Below are 23496 nucleotides of genomic sequence, written 5' to 3' on the forward strand. Positions count from 1 at the left end.
TCACAGTTCAGGATGCGTTTAAACATGTACTGGTCTCCTCTGTCATCAAAAAAGGGCTCAAAACCACATAACCTGTACAGAGAACAGAAACAAAAACAATGTTAGTTTTAACAGCACCTCTACAAAGTGACACTGAACTCATTTCCAAAGCCAGTCCAAATTATCAAAGTAAAAGGTTTATATATAAAAATAATTTGTATTTGTATTTAAACATATTATATAATATGCATTAATTAATTTGTCTTTGTATGTATTACATGCAGAAAAACACTAAATATTATTAGAATATATATATATATATATGATATTAATATTACAATAAGGAATAGATACAGTATATTCATTATAATTATTATTTGTACATAATACATGCAGCAGAATACTAACTATTCTTATATTATATATAATGATTAATGTTACACATATTGAATAAGAAATTACTTTATAGAGTTATTGCAAACTACAAGTGTTTATATCTTATGACTGTGTGCCCTTCATGGTAAAGATTTTACAGCATCACTGCTGCTGTGCTTCTAATTTGTGCAACTTTGCTTTTAAGATCGTTTAGATTTTTAATGTTTCTTTCATTGTTACCTGATCGTCTACAATTTTCGACAAACCAAAATCAGCTGTAAAGATAAAACCCACAAAATAAAAACAGTTTTTACATTTTCTGAGAAGGCGCTTACTAATACAAAACTCAGACGTAGCAGAGCATCGCTAAGCAGCTGATGGGGTGTTCTGGGTGGTTGCTACAGTAGGTGTTTGCTCAAGTCCCTATGATATTCTGGTCCCCAGATACGGCTCTAGTCCCTTCTTCAGTGGAAGTCTGTGGGGGTATATCTCATGGCGTGTCGAGAGCTGTTCACATTTTACGAAAAAAATAATTAAATGATTTTTTTTATTTTATATTTTGCTAAGCGAAAATTAACCATGTCTCCAATTCTTATTACCGTAATGCAAGAACATTTCATTTTTATAAGTGTAATGAATTATTTTAAATTAAATTATTTTAAATTAAAATGAAGTATAAGGTTAAAACTAAACATTGTTTTATTGGTTTTGTTTATTGTTTCTTCTTATTTTATATGGTTTAATATTTAATATTACAGTATATATAATCATTTATTTATTTTTTTATATACTATATATATATATTTATTTATTAGTATATTTATATATACTGTAATATTTTTACAATATAATATATAATCTAAATATATTTACATACATTACCATTAAAAAGCTTGGGTTCAGTACAAATTTTTTTTTAAATTAATACTTTTAGTCAGTTAGGTTGCATTAAATTGATCAAACGTGACATTAAAAACATTAATAATGTTATAAAAGATTACTATTTCATATAAATGCTGTTGATTTGACATTTCTATTTAAAGAATCCTTTAAAAAAATGTATATATTTTTTTATATAATCATATATATATATATATATATATATACATTTTTTTTTCTTTCATGACATTAAGCCACATTTTCACATTTTGACGTTATATTTATATTTATATTTGAAGTAATATTTCAGCTTAGGAGTTTGTTAAAATCCGTAAACTATGAACAAGCCCCAATAATGTCCGAGATTGTGCCTCCTTTAAAGCTGAAAATGAATGATCCTTTATTGTACAACAGGATCATGTTTGCAAGTTAAATCGCCAGCAAGAGAAGTTTAGCTAAACTGCAGTTCCCCTATCAGGCGAATGAAAAGCCAGCCTTACCTATTTTGAGCGGAGCATCTGGCGCTGAGGTGGCGTACAGCAGGTTCTCAGGTTTCAGGTCTCTGTGCACTACACCATTCTCATGCAGGTACTGCAAACAGACATGTAGACACAGGGGGTTGCCTCTTATTAATCTGAGGTGTACACAGACATGCGTGACTGTACATTGTGGCACTAATTAACATGTGTTGCTTTCACCATTATGTGTGTAATAATATTTATAGTTTTCAAATTCATATGGGAATCTCCTCTGTGGTTGGTAAATTAATCTGGGCCTGGCTGATAATGAGCAAAATTAAAGTAATGACCATGCTGTTCTGAATATATTTCATAGGCCGTTTTTGTTTTACAATGCTTACAAGGCAGCACTGTATGTCAGGGTTCTGTCACTTCGGTCTAGTTTATTCTTGGTTTTGTGACAGAGCCCTGACACTCCTGTATTGTCCTTGTGTGAGCGTGCGGTCTCGACTGTCCTCGGGCCGTGCACTCTCTTTTCTGCGTGCCTTGTTTCATGTTCGTAGCGTGGTGTTTGCATTCTGCCACTTATGTCTAGTTCGGTTTCGGTCTGGTGTCAGGGTTTGAGCAATCATGCTCCATGTCTTGTTTCTTGTGTGAGCGCACGGGTTGTGTGTTCATTCACTCGCCATGCGCTCTCATCTCGTGTGTTTTGTGAGCGCTTGGTTTATGTTTTCATTGGCCACGTGCTCGTGACGTTGTGTTCTGTTTAGCGCACGGTTCATGTTTACATCGGCCGCGTGCTTTAATGTTATGTTCTGTCTTGTGTTGTGTAGCTCGGGTTTTCCTCGGTCGTGTGCTTTCATGTTGTCATGTTTTGTGTGAACATGCTTAGCTGCGTGTTCATGTCTTGTTTTGTGTGAGCACATGGCTTTTGTTTTGTTTGTTTCTGTGTGCCATGTGCTCTCCTGTCTATTGTCTTGACCCCGCCCACCTTGTTACTTAATTATTGGTTCATTTGCCCCTCCTGTCCTCCCTCGTTACCTGCCTTGTTTGTTCCCTATTTATTCTCCTTGTGTTTGCAGTCCTGACTGACCAGGCTCAGCCCTGCTTAGCTTCAGTGGGTAACCAGTCTTGGGCTACAGGGTGGTATGGCTGCTGGCAAAAGATTGCTTCTTTTGTGCAATGCAAAATAAAGTCATATGGACACTGTTTGGAGAGACATGAGGGTGAGTAAATGATGGCAGAACTTCCATTTTATAGTGGATTATCCCATTAAGACAGGGGTTCCAAGAGCTCTGGACTCAATATTTCCTTCCCAGCGGAGGTCCGGACAATACTTTTTTGGAACAGTTATAAATTTCCATCTGGGCAGCTGGTTGTCACAGGTCAGGGTATGTCACCGGTCCTTCTCTGTTGCTTGTTATGATCCTGTCATTTTCTGCAGCACATTTTGTTGTCTTGAGCGATCAGCATTGCCTTGTAGCGCTGAGTGTACAATCACGAGCTGATCTCTCTACCTGTCGCTCGTTCCCCTTACCATATGTATTCCCAGCTGTGTCTACACCTTGCTGTCAGTTGATCACTATTCAGGTCGCATTGATGTTTTATGTCTGTGCTCTCATTCATGTGTTTTTGCTTCCGTGACTTGCCTGCTTGTTACATGTGCTCAGGACCCAAAGACAAGGAGTTTGTAGCAAAACCATTTCCCCTGCTGGACTTGGGATCGTCATTAGTTGGTAGTCCTGCTTTCATTCCTTCTCGGTGGTCTCCTTAGTCTGTGTGTCCGCTGAGGTGTGTGCGGAGAACACTGGAGCTACCATACCAGTCTCTACTATTTCATGTGTCACATTGACTGTTCTAGTTTGTTCCTTTAGGTTTTTAAATAAACTCTATCACATTTATTTCACTGCGGAAACCTGACACTGGTACTTTTGTAAAAGGAAAAAAAATCCTAAACAGACAAAATAGTCATCAAAGATAAAGATATTGGGCACCGTGAGCCAAAGCAATGGTGAATTTTTAATAAATAAATAGATATATAAGTAAATAAATAAAAACTGGATAAGAATATTGTAAGGTAAGTAAAAACATCTAAGGATATAACTGCCTATGATCTACCACATCTATGTAATCCTCGACCACTCATTAATAAGAAAGATGAGTTTGAACTTTTGTTGAGAACAAAGGGAGTCAAGATTGCTAGTGTTACAGAGACATGGGCACATGAAACATCCCAGATGAAATCCTGGCTGTTAAAGGTTATGAACTCTTTAGGAAAGATAGAGTTTCAAGAACAAAACTGAGAGGGGGTTGGCTAGCTGTTTATGTATCCAGTAATCTCTATAAAAGAAGAGAGAGGAGAGAGAAAATATATCATGTATATGGATACAACTAAGACAGTCTCGCCTCTTGTCATTGGATTATTCTATCAGCCACCTTGGGCAAATGAGAAAGAACTGCGACAAAAAAGCTATAGATTATCTTATCAGCACTATAGACCTAGTAAAGATGAAATCACCTCAAGCCGGCATAATACTTTGTGGAGACTGTAACCTACTACCTATCAAGTCCATTATTAGCAGTCATCCAGATCTTAAACCGATTGTTAAGGAAAACAACAGAGGAAAGGCTATTTTAGACTTGATTATAACAAACCTCGATACCAACTATAGTGCTCCAAGCGTGCTTGCTCCAGTTGGTCAAGTCACCTTTATTTGTATAGCGCTTTATACACTACTGGTTGTGTCAAAGCAGCTTTACAGTGTTAAACAGGAAAATAGTTGGTTCAAGTGATCACTGCACAGTGTTGATGGCCCTATTGGTAAAAACAGCGTTAAGAAGAGGGAATATAGAGTGGGTCGACGTGTTACCAAAGACGAAGAGAAGCCCTTGCTCAGTGTATGGCCATTAGTGTATGGTCGCCTGTGTATGAAGCTGAGGATGTTAAGAAAAAAGTGGAGATTTTTAATACTCACATCCAGACAGCTCTGCAAATATGCATGCCACTGCAAAGGAAAGTTATAACATATGACTGATAAAAAAATCAAACTTGCTATAAAAAGCAATGCTTTTGATTGCTTTGGTTAAGAATATACATACATGGCTAGGGGAGACAGACTCTCAAAAACCATCTATGGTCCGTGTGTTATTGGCAGACATGTCAAAAGCATCTGATCGAGTCGACCATGCAAGGCTTTTCCAGCATTTAACAGCACTTAACCTCTGTCCACAGTTGTTGGCTTGGTTGTTTAGCTACACAACAGGAAGACGACAAAGGGTGGTTGCAAACGCAGTGCATGGAAATTTGTGACATCAGGGGTGCCCCAAGGTGGAGTTGTGTCACCATATATGTTTTTACTTCACATGTCAACCCGTGAAGTAATTTTTGGTGATACAATGCGGTTTATATGCAGATGATATTGGTATATCACAAGCTTTAAAGTTAAAAGACATAGAAACAGACAAAAAGATGGAAATGGAGGCACTTGCTTTGGAAACTTGGGCACAAAATAACAACATGCTCCTAAATGGAAACAAATTTGTTGAAATAAGGAGATGTTTTGCAAAAAATCCAACACAACCACCACCACTCACACTGGGAGGTTCCTGTGGTATTACGGTCAAAATACCTAGGGTATCATCTTGACAATCAACTAAATGGAAATTATCATATTGACAAGTGTTTGCGAACAACTTTTTGACAGTGTTTGTGAAAATGGAGCTTCTGCTGATGATTTAGTCAGTATGTATTGCTCCCTGATAAGACCCTGTCTAGAGTATGCAAATGTGCTGTTAGTTGGTTGTACAAAAAAGCAAGCAGCTTTACTGGAATGCAGAAGAGAGCACAACGAATTATTGAGAGATTTACTTACACATCAATACATCTACCTGATTTACAAGGTCGGAGAGAGCAATCCACCATCAAATTAATACAAGAGATGACTCAGAATGATCATCCACTTCGTGATCTTTTTCCACCAACCAGGGGTGAAAAAATTGGTCGGCTTCTTTAGGAAGAAAAGTAATTTGACATTATTCAAAGCAAGGACAAAACTTTATGCTAGTTCTACTATTCCTTTTGGTATTAGATTTTTTTAATGAATATACTGTGGATGTTTAGGGTGTATAGGATGTATATTTTGTGTATGCATGGACGGATGTATATGTGTGCATATGTATATTTTTAATTATTAATTGGTATAGTATTATTGAATATGTTTTGAATATCTGCTTTTATATTTATTGAGTTTTTTTTTTTTCTTGCAAATTTTATCTATACTTTCTGCAATAATTCAATCTCAGTATTTCTAGCCAGAAAATTAAATAAACTTCAAAAACTTCTGATGTTTTATCAGGCTATTATTATTTTTACATTTAGGTACCTATGCATGGCAGAGGGTCATGTGACAGTTAAAATATATTGTATGGGGGTTAAGGTTTTCTAAAGTCAACTAGTCTAGGGTTTTCTTTAGTTAACTAGTAATGTCAAAGTTTTAGTTGTCTTTCCTTGCCATCTACAAATCAGTTTTACAATTATAACATTGTTTATTATTTAATAATCTTAATATCCTGATTAATAATGTAGATGAAAAAATGTGTTGTCAAAACCCTGGTTTATTTGCTTCTTAATTTCTTGCAATTCCGAGTTTCTCACAATTTTGAGTTACAATTTTGCAGTTATGACATTTTTTTTCCACAGAATTTCCACAGTCTATCTCTCGTAGTTCAGACCTTTATTTTCCAGAATACTGAGTTTACATATTACAATCCCAAATTTTTTCTCAGAATTCTGAGTTTAACTTAAAAATGTGAGATATTTAAGTTGTAACTGAGATAAAAATGTCTTGTAACAGACAAAATGTCTGAGATAAAAACGTTATTATAAACTCACAATTTTGAGGGAAAAAAAGTTGGAATTGCAAATATAAACAATTCAGAGAAAAAAGTCTGAATAGCAAGATGTTAACTTAAATTTGTGAGATATAAACTCAGAATTGTGTTATAAACTTGCAATTCTGAGGGGGGAAAAAATCTGAGTTGTGAGATGTTCCGTCAAAAGTAAACTCTGACCTTTTTATTTTTTAATATGTGGCAGAAACGGGCTTCTATAGTATGAAGTGTGTCCTGCTTACCGTAACTTTAAAGTCGGCATGAAATCAAAATTGACTTTATTTATTTTACTAGCGCACATTGCTAGTCTTGATGTGAACAATTAATCCGTGCAAGATAATCCGCTGAAAAAAATAGTTTGTCTTGGTAATCTTTAATCAAAATCTGAACATTTGCTTCTGCTCTGGAATGGCATTCCTTCTCTGATGATGTCAGTTTGACGGCTTGGGCAGAATATCATTAAACACAGCCCTCCAACCATTAGATTGCTATGAGTGAGAGACAGAGAGGACGAGCGCAAACATAAAAAATCCGTGTATCATTCGATCATTCGTTTTTTTGATTTAATATGAAATAAAGTCGGCAGCAACTTCCGGTTCACGCGGACTTTAAGTAGTAAGTGAAACAGTGTGCAATATTCCACAACAACCATTTCAAACAGTAATATGTTATATGCTGCCACATGACAAGGTAGAATCAACTTGGTGGCATCAACTTTCAAACCTTCTCAGCAAGAAAGATTCTCAAATCCAGCAATAAAAAATACATCACCTTCGAGAGCTCCAGACTTCAAAAGTAAAACTGCAAAGATATTGCAAGTCCCAAGCCACTGAGGACGCCCCAGTCAATCAGACTGGCAGAAATCTACAAAACACAGATTCAGAGGCATGCCACACAACCAGCTGGCTTTGATGTGACAGACACACAGATTCTGCTGTTGTGAGGGAAACTGTGAAACTCTTCACACGATAACACGTTAAAAAAACGCTCCTGAAAAGGCGGGTCACTTCAAAAGGGACTCGCAGCGTTCACGTTTCCATTCCTCTGCTCTATTTTATGCCCCGGTGGGAGCTGGAGAGTTGGCGTTCTCTTATTGCAGCCCACCAACTGAATCCAGCCCATGAGAAATTTGCCCACTTTCTTCCTATCTCCTTGGCAACCGCCATCTTTGATAAAGTGAGAGCCAGTGGTGGAGAACACACTTTAAACAAAAATGCTTTTAAAATACATTCACACAGATGAAGAACAGGCCTACTTTCGAATTCAGGCACCTGGCATATCACTAAAGCACATGGATACATAATGGATATAAACAGAAACTGCATGCACAAGATATATAGTAAATGATAAAAATAAGCCTCACAAGGAAGGTTAGGGAGGGAGGGGGGGAGGGAGAGAGAGAGAAAGAGAGAAATATAGTAGAATTGCTTGCCCATTCAAGAAGAAAAAACAATAAATGGTCTCCTGTGGTCTTCATAACCAATCTAGATCCATTTATGGTGACTTCATTCTGGAAATAGGATTCTCTTTCCATTAATGATTGTTTCACTGATGAACTAATATGTGCATATAAGGTCAATGGTCACAAATATTAAAGCCTAAGATACATTTGCATGAGATATACAGTATCACTGGTTGTTAGGGTTTTCTGAGTGGTTGCTAAGGGCATTTCAAAAGTCTAATAATGGCCCAAGTCAAAAGAACTCACTCCCAAGTCTTCATGATTTATGGTCTCTAGAAATGACTAAGGTCTGTTCACACTTCCAATAGTTAAGCCTTGGTTTTTCTATATGTCAGGTAAATTGAATCCTAGGTTATCATGCTTCATGGTTCACACTTCTCATAATTTACCCGGGGTTAACTATAAATTTTGGGTATTCATAAACGTATGTTTCACCCTGTACACTGTTCCGAAACCCTGGGTTAACATTCCAATTTGCATATTTGCAGAGTCAGTGTCATTGATTAGATGAATGCAGCATGCGATGTGTTTACATTGCGCATCCTCATAAAATATATTGCCAACAGTACCTACTATTCAGTTTTCCAGAATGGACTTTTCAGTGGAATATAAAGGTTCTTCACTCTAATTCATGTGTTTTCCGTCACCATTTGACAATTTTCCTCTCCAACACTGAAACGGCTGTTTATACAACACGCAGTGTTTCTGTAACATTGAATATAAGGACTGGGTGTCTGTTGATAAGAACTGTAACATGCTAACGCCACATCATTTCACACTGTACAAGTTTGGCAAAAGCGGTGCTAACCCTGCTTCAGAGCAGGGTTTCATTTCATAACCCTGGTAAAAAGTGGCGCTAACTTCGCTTCTACATTACAAGTGTGAAACATATCTTTACCTAGGGTTTAAAGCGGGGTTTAGAACAACAATAACCTAGGGTTAGTTCACCCAAAAATAAAAATTAGGCTGCGTTTTACTCACCCCCGAGGCATCCTAGGTGTATATGACTTTCTTCTTTCAGACGAATCCAGTCGTGTGAAAAGCCCTCTCAGTGTTCAGAGTGTTCAGCCTATTTTATGATCAGCCAGAAGAAAATTGTATGTTTGATTTTATATGGATAAATTTGTGGTTATGTGTTACCAACATCTATGCATTATTTTTGTAATATTTTGAATTAGCTTTTATGTTTATATTTTAATTTCAATTACATTTTAGTCATATTGTTATGTCACTTTTGCTTATCACTCTTTCCATATCACTCTTTATGTTTACTTTATTTTTATTGAATTTTTAGTTTTAGTTCAGTTTGTTTTTATGTAGTTCCAGTTAGTAATTCAGTTATCTAAATCATTTAGCTTAATTTATTAATGTAATATTAAACTTTATTTCAGCTTTATTTTAATTAACAAAAATCTTTTAATACTTTTAGTTTTCACGATTTCACTGCTAGTTCAGGAAAAGCAAAAGAAAGAGCAGAAGAAGAAAAACGTTTTCAGACGTGAAGTGTGAGACACTCACCGCGACCGCCTCCAGCACTTGTTTAACTGCATCAGCGGCGTCTCGTTCGCTGTAGTAGCCCTTCTCCACCACCCTGGAAAATGGAAGGCACCATTTGGTCTCCAGTGTAACTCCATATTGAGTGTCTGACTCTTTATCCAATTTTCACTTCATTATTTTCCAGCCTTAGTGTGAGTCAACCACACCTCAGCACACAGGATGAATGGAGACGTTTCTGTCGGTTGTTCTTAAGAAGAATGACTCATGTTGACACAATTGTATAGAAATGGGAAATAAGATAACCCTGAATGAGAGTAAAATGGAGTGAATAACAGTAAAATCAGTGGGTTTCACAATAATAAGTGTTCCTCTATTAAAGTGGTGTTTCTCTATGTGATTAGATCATGAATGCACACATGCACCTTTTGTTCTGTAACAAATGATGAAGGTTAATTCAGGGCTTTTCACTAGACCAACTAGATTAGAACATTTCCCGAAGAGCAACTGATTGCCAGGACATTGCTATGTGGTTGCATGTGTTCTGCACTGTAAAAACCTGCAGTTGATATGTTAAAAAGCTATTTCTACTGGATTTAACCACCAACGAAAAATAAGTTTGTTGTTATAAAATAACTTAGGTTGATTCAGTAATAGTAAATAATATTTTTGACTTGAATAAAACCACTTAATTTAGATTTTACCACTTTTTTGCTTTTTACCATGCCATTTTAGCAGGTTCAACTAGGATTGCTGGCACAACTTTAATTATATTTTAAATAAATAAATAAATATAATAATTAATAATACGGAGATTATTGACATGACGGGGAAAAAAGTAAATTGTTACTAATTTGCTCCCTCGGTTTACTAAATCGTGCACATGATATCCTTTTAATTAAATCGTAGGCTCGATATAATAATTGGTTCTCTCGTTTTAACTAAATCGTGTGCATGAAATAATAATTTGTTCTACTTCCTGTCCGCTTTCTCATAAACTGATATAGATGCCTCTGTCATAACATAACATAACATAACATAACATAACATACCATAACATAACAGCAGCAACAGGTTTATGAGAATGCAGACAGGAAGCAGAACAAATTATTATTTTGTGCGCACAATTTACTTAAAACGAGGGCATGAATTATTATTTCCTGTGCACAATTTATTTAAAACGAGGGAATGAATTATTATATCAAGTGCACGATTTACTTAAAATGAGGGAACAAATTATTAGTTTGTGCGCACGATTTATGAGGGAATGATTTATAAAATCGAGCGCACAATTTATTTAAAACGAGGGAACTAATTAGTAAATCGACAAATTAGTGTAATAGAAACAATAGTGTAAAGAAACAAATATATATATATATATATATATATATATATATACTGTATATAAATAATTTAAATTAAAAGTATTTAAATTCAAATGTACATCACAAGTGGCAATTCAAAAAAATCTTTAAAGAAATGTTAATGGTTTATATATATATATATATATATATTATTATTATTATTATTATTTTATTTTTTTTCTCAATCAATTTTCAGATTAAATGTGGCATGATATACTTCATTAATTCTGAATGGCATGAAAATGTTTTCATGAGATTCTCCATCACCCATTTTATCATCCATTAAATGTCAAAGTCTACTTGCTTTCCTCATCAAGGTGTCATATCTGTAGCACAAACAAGTTAGGGCTCAGGAAAAACTCTAACTGTAAGTATGAGCAATAGAAATAGTGATTGTTGCCTTAGCAAACACCCTTAATTACAGTTCTGGGGGAAAGTGTCAATGCACAGCATGGAGTTCACAACTTAATCAGCCATTATTTGCATGTAGCACTTTACCCCCATGGTGAACTGACCTGTCAAATAATTCTCCACCGGTAACAAGTTCTAACACGAGACTAATCTCCGCAGGGGTCTCAAAGATCTCCTTCAGTTTGATCTGACAGAAAACGGCATGAAAAAAAGAGAGGGCATTTCACTGGAGGAATTCAAAAACAATACATGATTTATTATTGATGTAGACTATGGTAGCTATAATGTCTGACTAACATTTGCATAACTAGAGCTTGCTAAATCAAACACAGACAGTACTGCAGAGACAGGATGAACATCTAAGTGAGTGTTCTTGTAGATTTATGCATATTTTAGGCTGTGAAACAATGTAACTGCCCCTTTAGACTTACTATATTTGGATGAGAGAGGCGCAGTAATACACCTATCTCTGTTCGTACAATCTTCTTGTCAACCTGCAAGAACAGCAAAGTTATTGTCTGAGTACAAAGTGAACAAGGTGCACAATTATAAAGCCATTACATCAAGTAAAGTGTAATAGCAACATCAACTCTCTGCAGAAGGAAAAACCTAAAAAAATAAATAAAGTAAACCAAGCACTTTTCCTCAATAATATTTAATGGGCATTCTGCAAATGCTTGCTGTTCATAAAAAAAATTTAATAAAACTTTGTTCATGTTGTTATTGTTATTCTCATTCTATTTTTTTCTCTATCAGCCACCTTTAGTAGTTTTTGCAGTAACTTTGCACAATGTACACCACATTTATATGCAGCGCCTAACAATGTAATGCGCTATATATTATAGCACACAAGTAACATAATAGAATTACAAATGCATTCGAGAGGTTTAAGATAGCCTTAGTATTCCCTACACACGCACAAAAAGCACAAATGATGGTGTAAATAGAAATGTATGTACTGCTCTGAAAACAGCTCTGGCTGACAGCAATTATTACCCATCATGCATCAGAGTGATGTAGAGAAATGGAAGGCAACAACAGTGAGGTCTTTAAGATCTTAGCAGCTGGAAGGAAGTCCTGACCAGAAACTCCTTGGCTATACGAGGCAGAACAAAGGCAAGAGAACAAAGCCTGGTAACATGGGGAGAGAAATGTGTCAGTGCACTTACAGTTTTTTTCAGCATTTTCGCAGCATAGTGCTTCTGGGTGCCTTTCTGACGGCATCGGAACACCACTGATGTGGCTCCCCTGCAAAAGAGAGAAAGAGCAAATGACTCCGTTACAAATAATTCAGTTGTATTGCATAAATTAATAGGGCTCATTTATCCCCAATACACTACAGTTCAAAAGATTGGGATTGGTAAGATATTTAGATATTTTTGAAATAATTATCTCATGCTTACCAAGGCTACAATTATTTATTTGATTGCAATACAGTAAAAACAGAAATATTATTACAATTTAAAAAAAAGTTTTCTATTTTAATATATTTTAATATGCAATTTATTTCTGTGATGGCAAAGCTGAATTTTCAGCAGCCATTACTCTAGTCACACGATCCTTCAGAAATCATTCTAATACGCTGATTTGGTGATCAAGAAACATTTCTTATTATTATCAATTTGTAAAGAGTTGACCTAAGTTTGGCCACCCCACTCACAACTGCAGTTTTTGTCTCTTTTTTTTCTTGGCAAGAAATGCATTTATTAAGATGCGGAACCGCTGTATCTCTTTACGACCCTAACAAACAGGAGACTTTTCAGACTTTTCATACTTTGCCTCACTGCCAGGCGCAAGTCAAAAGAACGCAGAAAAGGTACAGGTGTTAAATGAGCTTCAGTAGAACACCAGTGAACTAAGGTCTGATGAGATGTTGTTAGGCTATATGTCAGTAAAACTTAGAAAAACAAACTTTCCTGTCCTGTCAGCCGTTTTACTGCGCTCACAGCACACACTCTTCAACTGTACGCGAATATGCAGCACACGCTCTATATCATTCACTGCCAGGCACTAGTCAAAAGAGCGCGGAAAAGGTACAGGTGTTAAATGAGCTTCAGTAGAACACCAGTGAACTAAGGTCTGATCAGATGTTGTTAGGCTATATGTCAGTAAAACTTAGAAAAACAAACTTTCCTGTCCTGTCAGCCGTTTTACTGCGCTCACAGCACACACTCTTCAACTGTACGCGAATATGCAGCACACGCTCTATATCACTTCATCATAAATAAAGCACACAAGAACCTATGAGCATACAACGTTGTAGTTCTGTCATCAGTTAAGTCAAGGAACACAATGAGACATGGGAAAAACTAGGACATGGAGCACGTGGGGGAGGAAAACACAAGACAAAGGACTGGCATTACTCCCCCCTCCCCGAAGGCGCATCCACGCGCCACACAACATCCAACGGGGACGGGGGGTGGGCGCTCTGGAGGCCCCTCAGGACTGGCTTACACTGGACAGCAGTCCTACAGAGCGGTACCCGTTCCGGGACCCCTGGCGGATCAGGCAGTTCAGTGCGCCATGGCGGAGCAGGCAGACTAGGAAGCCATGGTGGAGCAGGGAACTCAGGGGGCCATGGCGGAGCAGACAGTTCAGGAGGCCATGGCAGAGCAGGAAACTCAGGGGGCCATGGCGGAGTAGGGAACTCAGGAGGCCATGGCGGAGCAGACAGTGCAGGAGGCCTGACCTCGGCACTCTGCCCGACCTCTACGGATGGATCCCTATAACCCCCCCCCAAAAAAAATCCTAGAGGAAAATATCAACCCCTGAGGCCCTCCGTGGGCCTGAATCGGGAACTGTGGCCCTCCCTGGGCTTGACTTGGGGACTGGAGCCCTCCCTGGGCTGGACGTGGGAACCGGAGCACTCCTTGGGCTGGACGTGGGGACCGGAGCCCTCCTTGGGCTGGACGTGGGGACTGGAGCCCCCTTAGGGCTGAAAGTGGGAACTGGAGACATCTCTGGGCTAGACTCGGGGACTGAAGCCCTCTCTGGGCTAAACTCGGGGACTGGAGCCCTCTCTGGGCTAAACTCGGGGACTGAAGCCCTCTCTGGGCTAGACTCGGGAACTGGAGCCCTCTCCGAGCTAGACTCGGGGACTGCAACCCTCTCCGGGCTAAACTCTGGGACTGGAACCCTCTCCGGGCTAAACTCTGGGACTGGAGCCCTCTCTGGGCTAGACTCGGGGACTGGAGCCCTCTCTGGAGTGGGCTCAGGGGCTGGAGCCGACACTGGAGCGGACTCAGAGGCTGGAGCCGACACTGGAGTGGACTCAGGGGCTGGAGCAGACACTGGAGTAGACTCAGGGGCTGGAACCGCACTGGAGCGGACTCAGGGCGGGGGGAAGAACAGTCTCTTTCTCCTAATCCTCCTCCTTTGGCTAGGGGTAAATGGAGTGGCCGGCAGGCCTGACTTCGGAACGGCCAGCAGGCTTGACATCGGAGCGGCTGGCGGGCTTGACTGGAACCCTCTCCGGGCTAAACTCTGGGACTGGAGCCCTCTCTGGGCTAGACTCGGGGACTGGAGCCCTCTCTGGAGTGGACTCAGGGGCTGGAGCCGACACTGGAGCGGACTCAGAGGCTGGAGCCGACACTGGAGTAGACTCAGGGGCTGGAACCGCACTGGAGCGGACTCAGGGCGGGGTGAAGAACAGTCTCTTTCTCCTAATCCTCCTCCTTTGGCTAGGGGTAAATGGAGTGGCCGGCAGGCCTGACTTCGGAACGGCCAGCAGGCTTGACATCGGAGCGGCTGGCGGGCTTGACATCGGAGCGGCCGGCGGACTTGACAACAGCACAGCCGGCTGGCTGGTTCTGGATCGGGGCCGGACACTCTCCAGACACCGGAGGATCCCTTCCCTCCAGCTTAGTCCTGTGGTGTCTGGGAGGTCAACGGGGCGGTAGTAATTTGCCCTGATCCAGAACAGCGAGTTGGTGGTGGCGTCGTCCAACGCCGTCGCCGCGGCGAGCCCGCAGAATTCCCAGCCATACTGTGAAGACAAAAACACTTTCAAAAACGAAAAAAAAAACACGAGGAGAAGAGGCGCTGCTCCCTTTTTGCTGGTCCGGTATTCTGTCACGCTAACTGCTGCTGTGTAGGAGACAAAGGAGCGCGGAGACGAAGGAGAATACAAATAACAGTCTTTATTTAGCCAAACCTCGGGGAACACACACGTAGCACTGGGTAGACGAACAATGCCGGACGCTAGACATGGAAACACAAAGGGCTTAAATTATGGGACTAATCACGGGAATGATGAGACACACCTGGAAGTAATGAGGGAACACCTGAAATCAAGGAACACAATGAGACATGGGAGAAACTAGGACATGGAGCACGTGGGGGAGGAAAACACAAGACACAGGACTGACAGTCTCTCAATTGCATGCACTAAAATATTCGGCAATTTGAGATCACAATATAAGGCGCAAGCTGATATGTACTTTCTTTTGTAATTTAATGCACAAGTTAGGGGTTGCACCGACTAATCGACTAGTGCCACTAATCGTAGGCTCTGAACCACGTGTGTAATCAGTCCAATGGATGGGCGAGACATCACGGGCGAGGTGACGTAGCGACCAGGAAGCTTAAAAGCACGTGCGGTGAAACCGGAGTCAGCTTTCTGTCATTCAGCAAGCGTTCTGTGTGTGTGTCAGTCTAATATCTGTTTGTGAGTCTTATGTAGTGTTGTCTGTCATGAAATCACAAGACAAAACCAAACTCCTAAGGCGAGGGCAGGCAGCATTCAGGCTGTGTGTTCCTCCCTGCCCGCGTTACTTTACGGGTGGGGTAATTACATCATTCGGTTTTTGATGTGAATCTTACTCACCAGACCGTATTTACTCCTCTGGTTGTTTTGACGCAGCGTTTCGTTCCCTCGAGGAACCATGGTTACATGCGTAACCCGAGACGTTTTTTTTCCTTTGTACAGAGTTGCAATTAATTTATTTTGATAAATAATAGAATGTTAAACATTCACTGTTTACTTTTTTCAGAGTTCATTGATTATATAAAATCAGTGAATAATATAATACAATATAATATAATATCAGTGAAGGTTGACTAAACTTTGAACTATGTAGTTACGTATATGCATGTCTCATCTATGAGTATGCAATGATGGAGAACAAGCTTTTGGGGGTGTTGAGAAAAAGAACCAAGCTGACTGAGTGAAGTGTGGCGACCCATATTCAGAATTTGTGCTCTGCATTTAACCCATCCAAGTGCACAAACACAGTAGTGAACACACACCCGGAGCAGTGGGCAGGCATATTGCTGCAGCGCCCGGGGAGCAGTTGGGGGTTTGGTGCCTTGCTCAAGGGTCTCACCTCAGTCGTGGTATTGAGGGTGGAAGCAAACACTAGTTACTCACTCCACCCACCGACAATTCCTACTGGACCCGAGACTCAAACCCACAACCTTAGGGTAACAAGTCCGACTCTCTAACCATTAGGCCACGACTACTTGATCTAATTCACAACTATCTCAATTACAATTAAGTACAAATCAATTGTATTTATTTGTGTTTTAGGCACTAAAATAGTCCAGTACTTTATAGTCAAACACATTTTTATATTGAAATAATTAAGATTTCTGTGACACCCCAGACTGGTTGTTGGCCCCTCCCTGGCCACCCCTATGAAAACATCCTGGCTTCGCCACTGGTTACTTCATATTTTTATGTATTTATGTATTCATATTAACTATGATTTTTTTCAGGATTCTTTGATGTATAGAAAGTTCAAAAGAACAGAATTTATTCGAATTTTTTTGTCTTAATGTAAAAGTCTTTGTCACTTTTGATCAGTTTAACACATCCTTGCTGAATAAAAGTATTAATTTCTGTCAAAAATCATTCGCAGCTTTAATTACGTAGCGAAGGGGAGGAGCTATCAGACTCTGATTATGAATGCCAAAATAACCTTATATAATTCATACACTTGAGTTTGAATTTTGAGTTGACTACATAGTGCAGAAGTACATAGTGTATATATGCATAGTCTATAGTGCATAATTTGTGACGCAGCTAATGTGTGCTTTTAAATGAACAACAAAATAACTTTCAAATATCAGCTCACATTTTTGTTGAAGCACTAAAGGGTTTCTTTCATACAAAAAAAAAGTGTTTATGTAAGTGCTTACTCCTTGTGGTGCCATACATTTTTATTTTCAAACTATATAATTCTATATTCAATCTGTGAATTCTAAACAGGATGACACTGTAGTTAAGTATTTCTATGAGTGGCATGGCCTGTCCTACTTAACCCTACCTTAGAGCAGTGTCACCATCGGTTGGTACACCTGGGCAACCGTACCTCCTTAATTACTTCCATTTTCCTTCCCTACAGACCCTAGACACTAAACCACTGATCTGATCCTCTGTAGAATATACATTACAACATGCACTGTACCAAAACACAAGCTCTTTAAATAAGCCATTACTCTCTAACTGCGATTTCAAAATAAAAATGTAAACCCTCGCTCTGAACTTACACGTTTTGATGTCCACATATTCAAGAATCAAGAAATTACAGTGGCTGTAGCATTTCTGCCGTAAAGAAATGGCCAAATATTAAAGATTAAGTGGACATTTGAATTAAATGTTGTTTAGTCAATATTAAACAAGGATTAGATTGCGCTGTAAAGTGTAAAAATAATCGTCAGGCCGTTGGTGCCCTCTGCAGTCATTTGTTATAATGCATAATGTACATTAGCTCAATTGTTTATAATAGATAAATTTTACCAATTTTGTTCAATAAAACCATATTATTACTTGCTTTTGATACTTTATTTGAACTAATTATTATTGCCTCATTGCTATTATATATGTATTTTTAAGTAATTTTAAAAGCTATTGTTTGCTTAGGTCTATTTACCACAAAAAAAATATATATAATTATCCGATTACTCGTCAGAATAATCGTCTGATTACTCAATTACCAAAATAATCGTTAGTGACAGCCCTACCTGTATTGCATCACTGCTGCTACAACATTACATACATTTTCTCACTAGTTATTAAACTACACTGTAAAAAAATTATTATGATTTTAACGGTAAAAGACTGTAAAAATTCTACAGGAAAAAAAATTTTGATTGGTTAACAGTAAGTTTCCGTTAACTGTAAAAAAATCTAACCTTACATTCAATGTAGTTTTACAGTAAAACACTGTTAAATTTTGTTTTTCTAAACTAGTCATTGTATAATTTACAGTGAAAAACCATCAATTGACATTCCCAGAATTCTCTGTTTCTTCTTAGTTTTGGCTTATCAGTTGTCAGTGCATTACAAAGTTACAAAACAGATATTAGTACTTCAATAGGTTGGTATATTAACATTATATCATGTAAGACAGCTTTTTACTGTAAATTTAAGTTAAATCTGTAAAACCTAAAATGTTGCTATCATATTTTTTACGGTAAAGTTCTGGCAACCACAGCAGTGTTTTTTTTTCTAATAATTGTATTTATTTATTTGTTTGTTAGTTAGTTAGTTTGTTTGTTTTTTCACAGTGTAATTAATAAATCAATTTAAAGACTTGGGAGTGTGTTCTTTTAACATATGCCAGAATACAATCATCGTACAACCACTCAGAATCACACCAAGCACATTCGAGCAAATGCACAGCAATACCCTAGCAAGCGCCCACAACTAGTTGTTTGTTTAGCTTTGTGAGCTTTCATTCTCTTAATATCTGATTCATAATCAGATCACTTAATACGGTATTTCACTGGCACAGGACCAGTGCAATATGTTGGAAGCAAGCGACAGCCAGCAGTTACAAACAAGCATCTCAGCTGGAAAGTGTCCAATGTGCAAATAAATGAAATTTGGGTGGACAGCTTGGCTAATGCAATTAAAGCAGAGAGGCCACCTCAGTGTCCAAGAACTAGCATCTGGGTACTCATTAGGAGACCAGTGCCAGATCCACGCAGCTATAGATCCCCTCGCTCTCTCTCTCTATGCTGACCGTAAACTCCCACTGACTCTACATGTGAATAGACATCAGGCGAGTGTAGGAACCGCTTACGGCTCCAATCTGCTCCACATAATCCCATGCAGGTCCCAAAAATACTGACTTCAGTTGGTTATATAACCACATTTGAAAGAATTCATATATCTGCCAACATCAGCTGGCAATTAGCAAAGTACCTCTGTGCATAGAGGACCCTGTTTAGACTTTCTCTGGATCCTTAGCACTTAGACTTAAAGTACTTGAGTAACTGTACTCAGTTAGCCTATACTTTGAATCTATAGTCTAAGAAATGTCTGTAACAATAATGTACTGTGTTAATATGAAGGAATTTTCCATATTTATTTTTGGAATAGGTGTTGCATCCATATTTTGAATTATGCATTGTATTGTGTTTTGTTTTAGAGTTAAAGGAAGTGTCCATAAAATGAATGGAAAAGGGAAGGGGTGGTGGGCTTGATTCATATGGATTTTTTTAATGATGTCAAAATTTTGCTATAAGGATCAAGCCTTTGATCCCTAGCCTTTGATTGGGACTCATAATGCTTCAGTTCATTTAATCATTGAAAGTTAATAAAAAGACATGACAGAAGGATCTATATTAATGAGGATCCTCGGCTTGCAGGGTAATGACAGGAAATGGAGTGGCCACTTCAACTCCTAAGTGTCTGTCATGGAGTCATTCAAAACACAACACACATAACCCTAACACAAACATACAGATACAGCAGGACACCAGGTCTGCATACCTGCAAATATCTTTGGTGACCAATTGACGTTATACTTGACTTTAAATTAGCTGCACCATAATTGGCTATTTAGCTGTTGGTTAACATTATTTATTGCCATGTGAACAGTGAACAGGGGTAGCATTTTAGTGAAAAATTAATGAAGACCTTTAAAAAAAATAAAAAATAAATAACCTTGCAAAATAATGGAACATATGTTTAAAAAGTTAAATAGGGTCAATTCTGATTTCATTCTGTCAGTGACAACGGAACAAGATAATCCATAATTATGTTGACCCAGGGTAATTTATTTATGTGTATGTATGTATATGTACTGTATGTAAGTATGTATTTATTTATGTTAAAAAGTTTTTAAGAAGATGTTTTGGAAGCACATTTAGTTTAAATTTCATGCAAAACTGTCTTATCTTTAGCACAGGATAAATGATTAGTTGAGATCTTAATAAATCCTCCACTGATAAGTCACTCTGTCTCTATTAATGAAGTCAACCTCCTTCTATTGTAGCATTCACTCCTTGGAATGAGATGCTAGAGGGATTTCCATCTCATTACCTCCCAACTTGACTATTTAGCATTGTTTGATTAACCACTTGCATGAGATTAGAGGCATTTAATTTTTAGGTGATTAGACAGTTTTGTAACAGAGTTGTCCAGGAGCGGTAGCTAATTTGGAAAGTGCAGCTTACAACTAAATTACAAAAATAAGGTATTTTGTGGTGGTCACTACTAGCACAAGACCTAGAGGACAATAAACAACTGACTAAAGCATTAGCTTAAGCTAAACCAGGCACAAGATCAGAGTAATGTGTTTAGTGCTCCTCTCCCCTTCTGAAAAAGAAGTGTGCTTCATTGTTTTGAATTGAGTGTACTTCAAAATCTTACAAGTATATTTTTAATTTTTTTTAAAACTGTACTTGCAGATAGCATAATATTACTCAAAGAGAGTTCACTAGAGTTCTTAACACACTTAAGTAGACTATACAAAAGTATAGAAAAAGTATAGAACACAATGAGCAATCCAGTCGTTATAGATCAGTGTATTAAATGCATATTTTGAGAAAGCGAAAGCATTTTTTGACATTCCATGCATGTAAACCTATTGTAAGAAATTCCCAAAACAATATTAGGTACCTTAAAAATGGCATAATAGGGCCACTTTAATATATTTTAACTGTTATAAGTTGCAACTTCATCATTACAAATGTGTAATTAAAATGTATTTAAATACATGACGTACAAGTTTCAATAGAAATGAAGTATATTTTACTTTACCATAAGTGCTTGTCAGTACACATGGCAGTACACTGTATACAACTATATTTAAAAGACAAAATAAGTAATTGTAATTTAAATAAATATGTATATACAGGTGCATCTCAATAAATTAGAATGTCGTGGAAAAGTTCATTTATTTCAGTAATTCAACTCAAATAGTGGCTCAAAAAATGGCACTTTAAAGTTCAGCTAACGTCATAAAATAGAAATTTAAATTATAATAGATTTTCATTTAACTGCAATTAAAATGCAATTAAGTGTCCAAAACATTCAGTTCACACTTAAGTATATTCTTTTAAAGTATATTATTTTCAGAATTATCACTCTTTTATTAAGATCAAAAGGGTCTTGCAGCAAAACTTTTAACTATCAGCATTAAGTCTGGTCCACATTCCTGCATATTCTGGCCAAGAATCGCCCACGAGCCGTAGCAGACCGACAACTTGCAAACATAATTTGTTTACCGGGTGGATGGATAAAAACTTGTATACTCTGACTTCCGGAAATTACAAAAAGTCTGCAAATCAAATTTCAGCTTACTGTTTTAAGAAAGTTTTTGCTATTCTTGTGTACAATATAGTCTCTAAACTCTCTATGGGTAAGCCGTCAGAGACTAAGAGTAGTTCAGATCCACCAAGCCTGAACTTTCAAATCGTGTTCTGGGAAACAGAAAATGAAAAGGCCTGTTGATAGAGTGAACCGTAGTGCACTCCTTTTAAAAAACAAACAGGCTGGCAGATGGGAGTCCTTCCCATCATAAACCACAATCACTATTAACAGCTCAAACTCAACCAATATTCATCATATTAATAATATTACATTGTGAATGAGAGATAGATACACAGAGGGCAAAATGACTACATCCACCAGTTATGGCAGATCATTATGAAACACATATGAGGTGATGATGATTAATCTCAGGGGGCTTTGATTATCAAATCTGCACAGACTAGCACACTACAGCACCATGTGTACTTGTGTCTACCATGATTGCCATTTTTAGATCATTAACAAAATGTAATAACATGTAATGGTATGATCTGCAAGTGGAACTTGGACATGTTCAGGCAACAAGCTCAAAAACTAGCTTTATGACAATTCTCAGAAGTAGGGTGACCAGACGTCCCATTTTACCCATGACAGTTCTGGTTTCACAGGTTGTGTGCTTGTCCTTTGAATTTAAATTAAAAGTCCAAAAACTAATAATGTGTAGTGAGATTCCTAAACATTTTTGTCAGCTGAACAATTATTGAACAATTTAAATAATGTAACAACACATTCTTATGTTCATGGTTCTTTGATATCAGTTAATGTTCACATGCCATGCAGGTTAAATATGTCAGAATTTTTTGTTTTATTTTGTTTGTTTGTATTTTAAATTTATTTATACTGCTGAAATTTTTTTTTTTTTTGCAGCAAAATTACATTTTATTATGTACGGAAAGCACATAGTCTCTTTCTCCCGCTCTCTTTCCATTACAAACACACACACAAACAGTACGGACACAAACTCACACGGAAACATGTTATCAGCACTGCTGTGATTATTTTTATCAGTAAAATAGTTGAGCAACTTAAAGGGGTCATATGATGCTTCTAAAAAGAACATTATTTTGTGTATTTGGTGTAATGAAATGTGTTTATGCAGTTTAAGGTAAAAAAAACACATTATTTTCCACATACTGTACATTATTGTTTCTCCTCTATGCCCCGCCTTTCTGAAACGCGTCGATTTTTACAAAGCTCATCGGTCTGAAAAAGCGAGGTGTGCTGTGATTGGCCAGCTATCCAGTGCGTTGTGATTGGCCGAATACCTCAAGCGTGTGACGGAAATGTTACGCCCCTACCATACTGTGATGATGCCCTGTCAGGCCAGAGCGATGATTCAAAAACATGAAAACCCATTATAAACGAAGCATTCATTGCATCCAGTGGGGACATAATTATGGATTATAATAACTTATACTGTCTTTTTACGCGTTGCATCACGCCACGTAAACATAAAACCATGTCTGCATTTGAGATGGGAGAAATGACAAACAACAAGCCCTACTCTACACTGCCCAAAAAACTCGCTTTAAATATATAAAATATAAAAACGCTTTAAATATAAAAAACGTACTTACAGGCTGTGAGTCAGAAGCGCCAGACTGTCCTTGCAAAGTTGGAACTGCCCAACTTTATAGAAAC

At 37.8% G+C, this 23496-nt stretch overlaps 1 protein-coding gene across 1 annotated transcript in view; it reads right to left on the reverse strand.

Annotated features, from left to right (window-relative positions):
* Positions 1-564: 564 nt before the first annotated feature.
* Positions 565-23496, reverse strand: part of LOC107730302 (calcium/calmodulin-dependent protein kinase type IV-like) — a 29320-nt gene continuing 6388 nt past the window's right edge. The window contains exons 3-8 of the mRNA XM_016541091.1: positions 12482-12560; positions 11744-11806; positions 11417-11499; positions 9562-9634; positions 1734-1824; positions 565-629 (exon numbers count right to left, since the gene is read on the reverse strand). Of these exons, the coding sequence (XP_016396577.1) occupies positions 565-629; positions 1734-1824; positions 9562-9634; positions 11417-11499; positions 11744-11806; positions 12482-12560 (454 nt within the window). The remainder of the gene's footprint in view (positions 630-1733; positions 1825-9561; positions 9635-11416; positions 11500-11743; positions 11807-12481; positions 12561-23496) is intronic.

The sequence above is a fragment of the Sinocyclocheilus rhinocerous genome, unplaced genomic scaffold (assembly GCF_001515625.1).
Source record: "Sinocyclocheilus rhinocerous isolate Xijiao unplaced genomic scaffold, SAMN03320098_v1.1 scaffold127, whole genome shotgun sequence".
NCBI lineage: Eukaryota > Metazoa > Chordata > Actinopteri > Cypriniformes > Cyprinidae > Sinocyclocheilus > Sinocyclocheilus rhinocerous.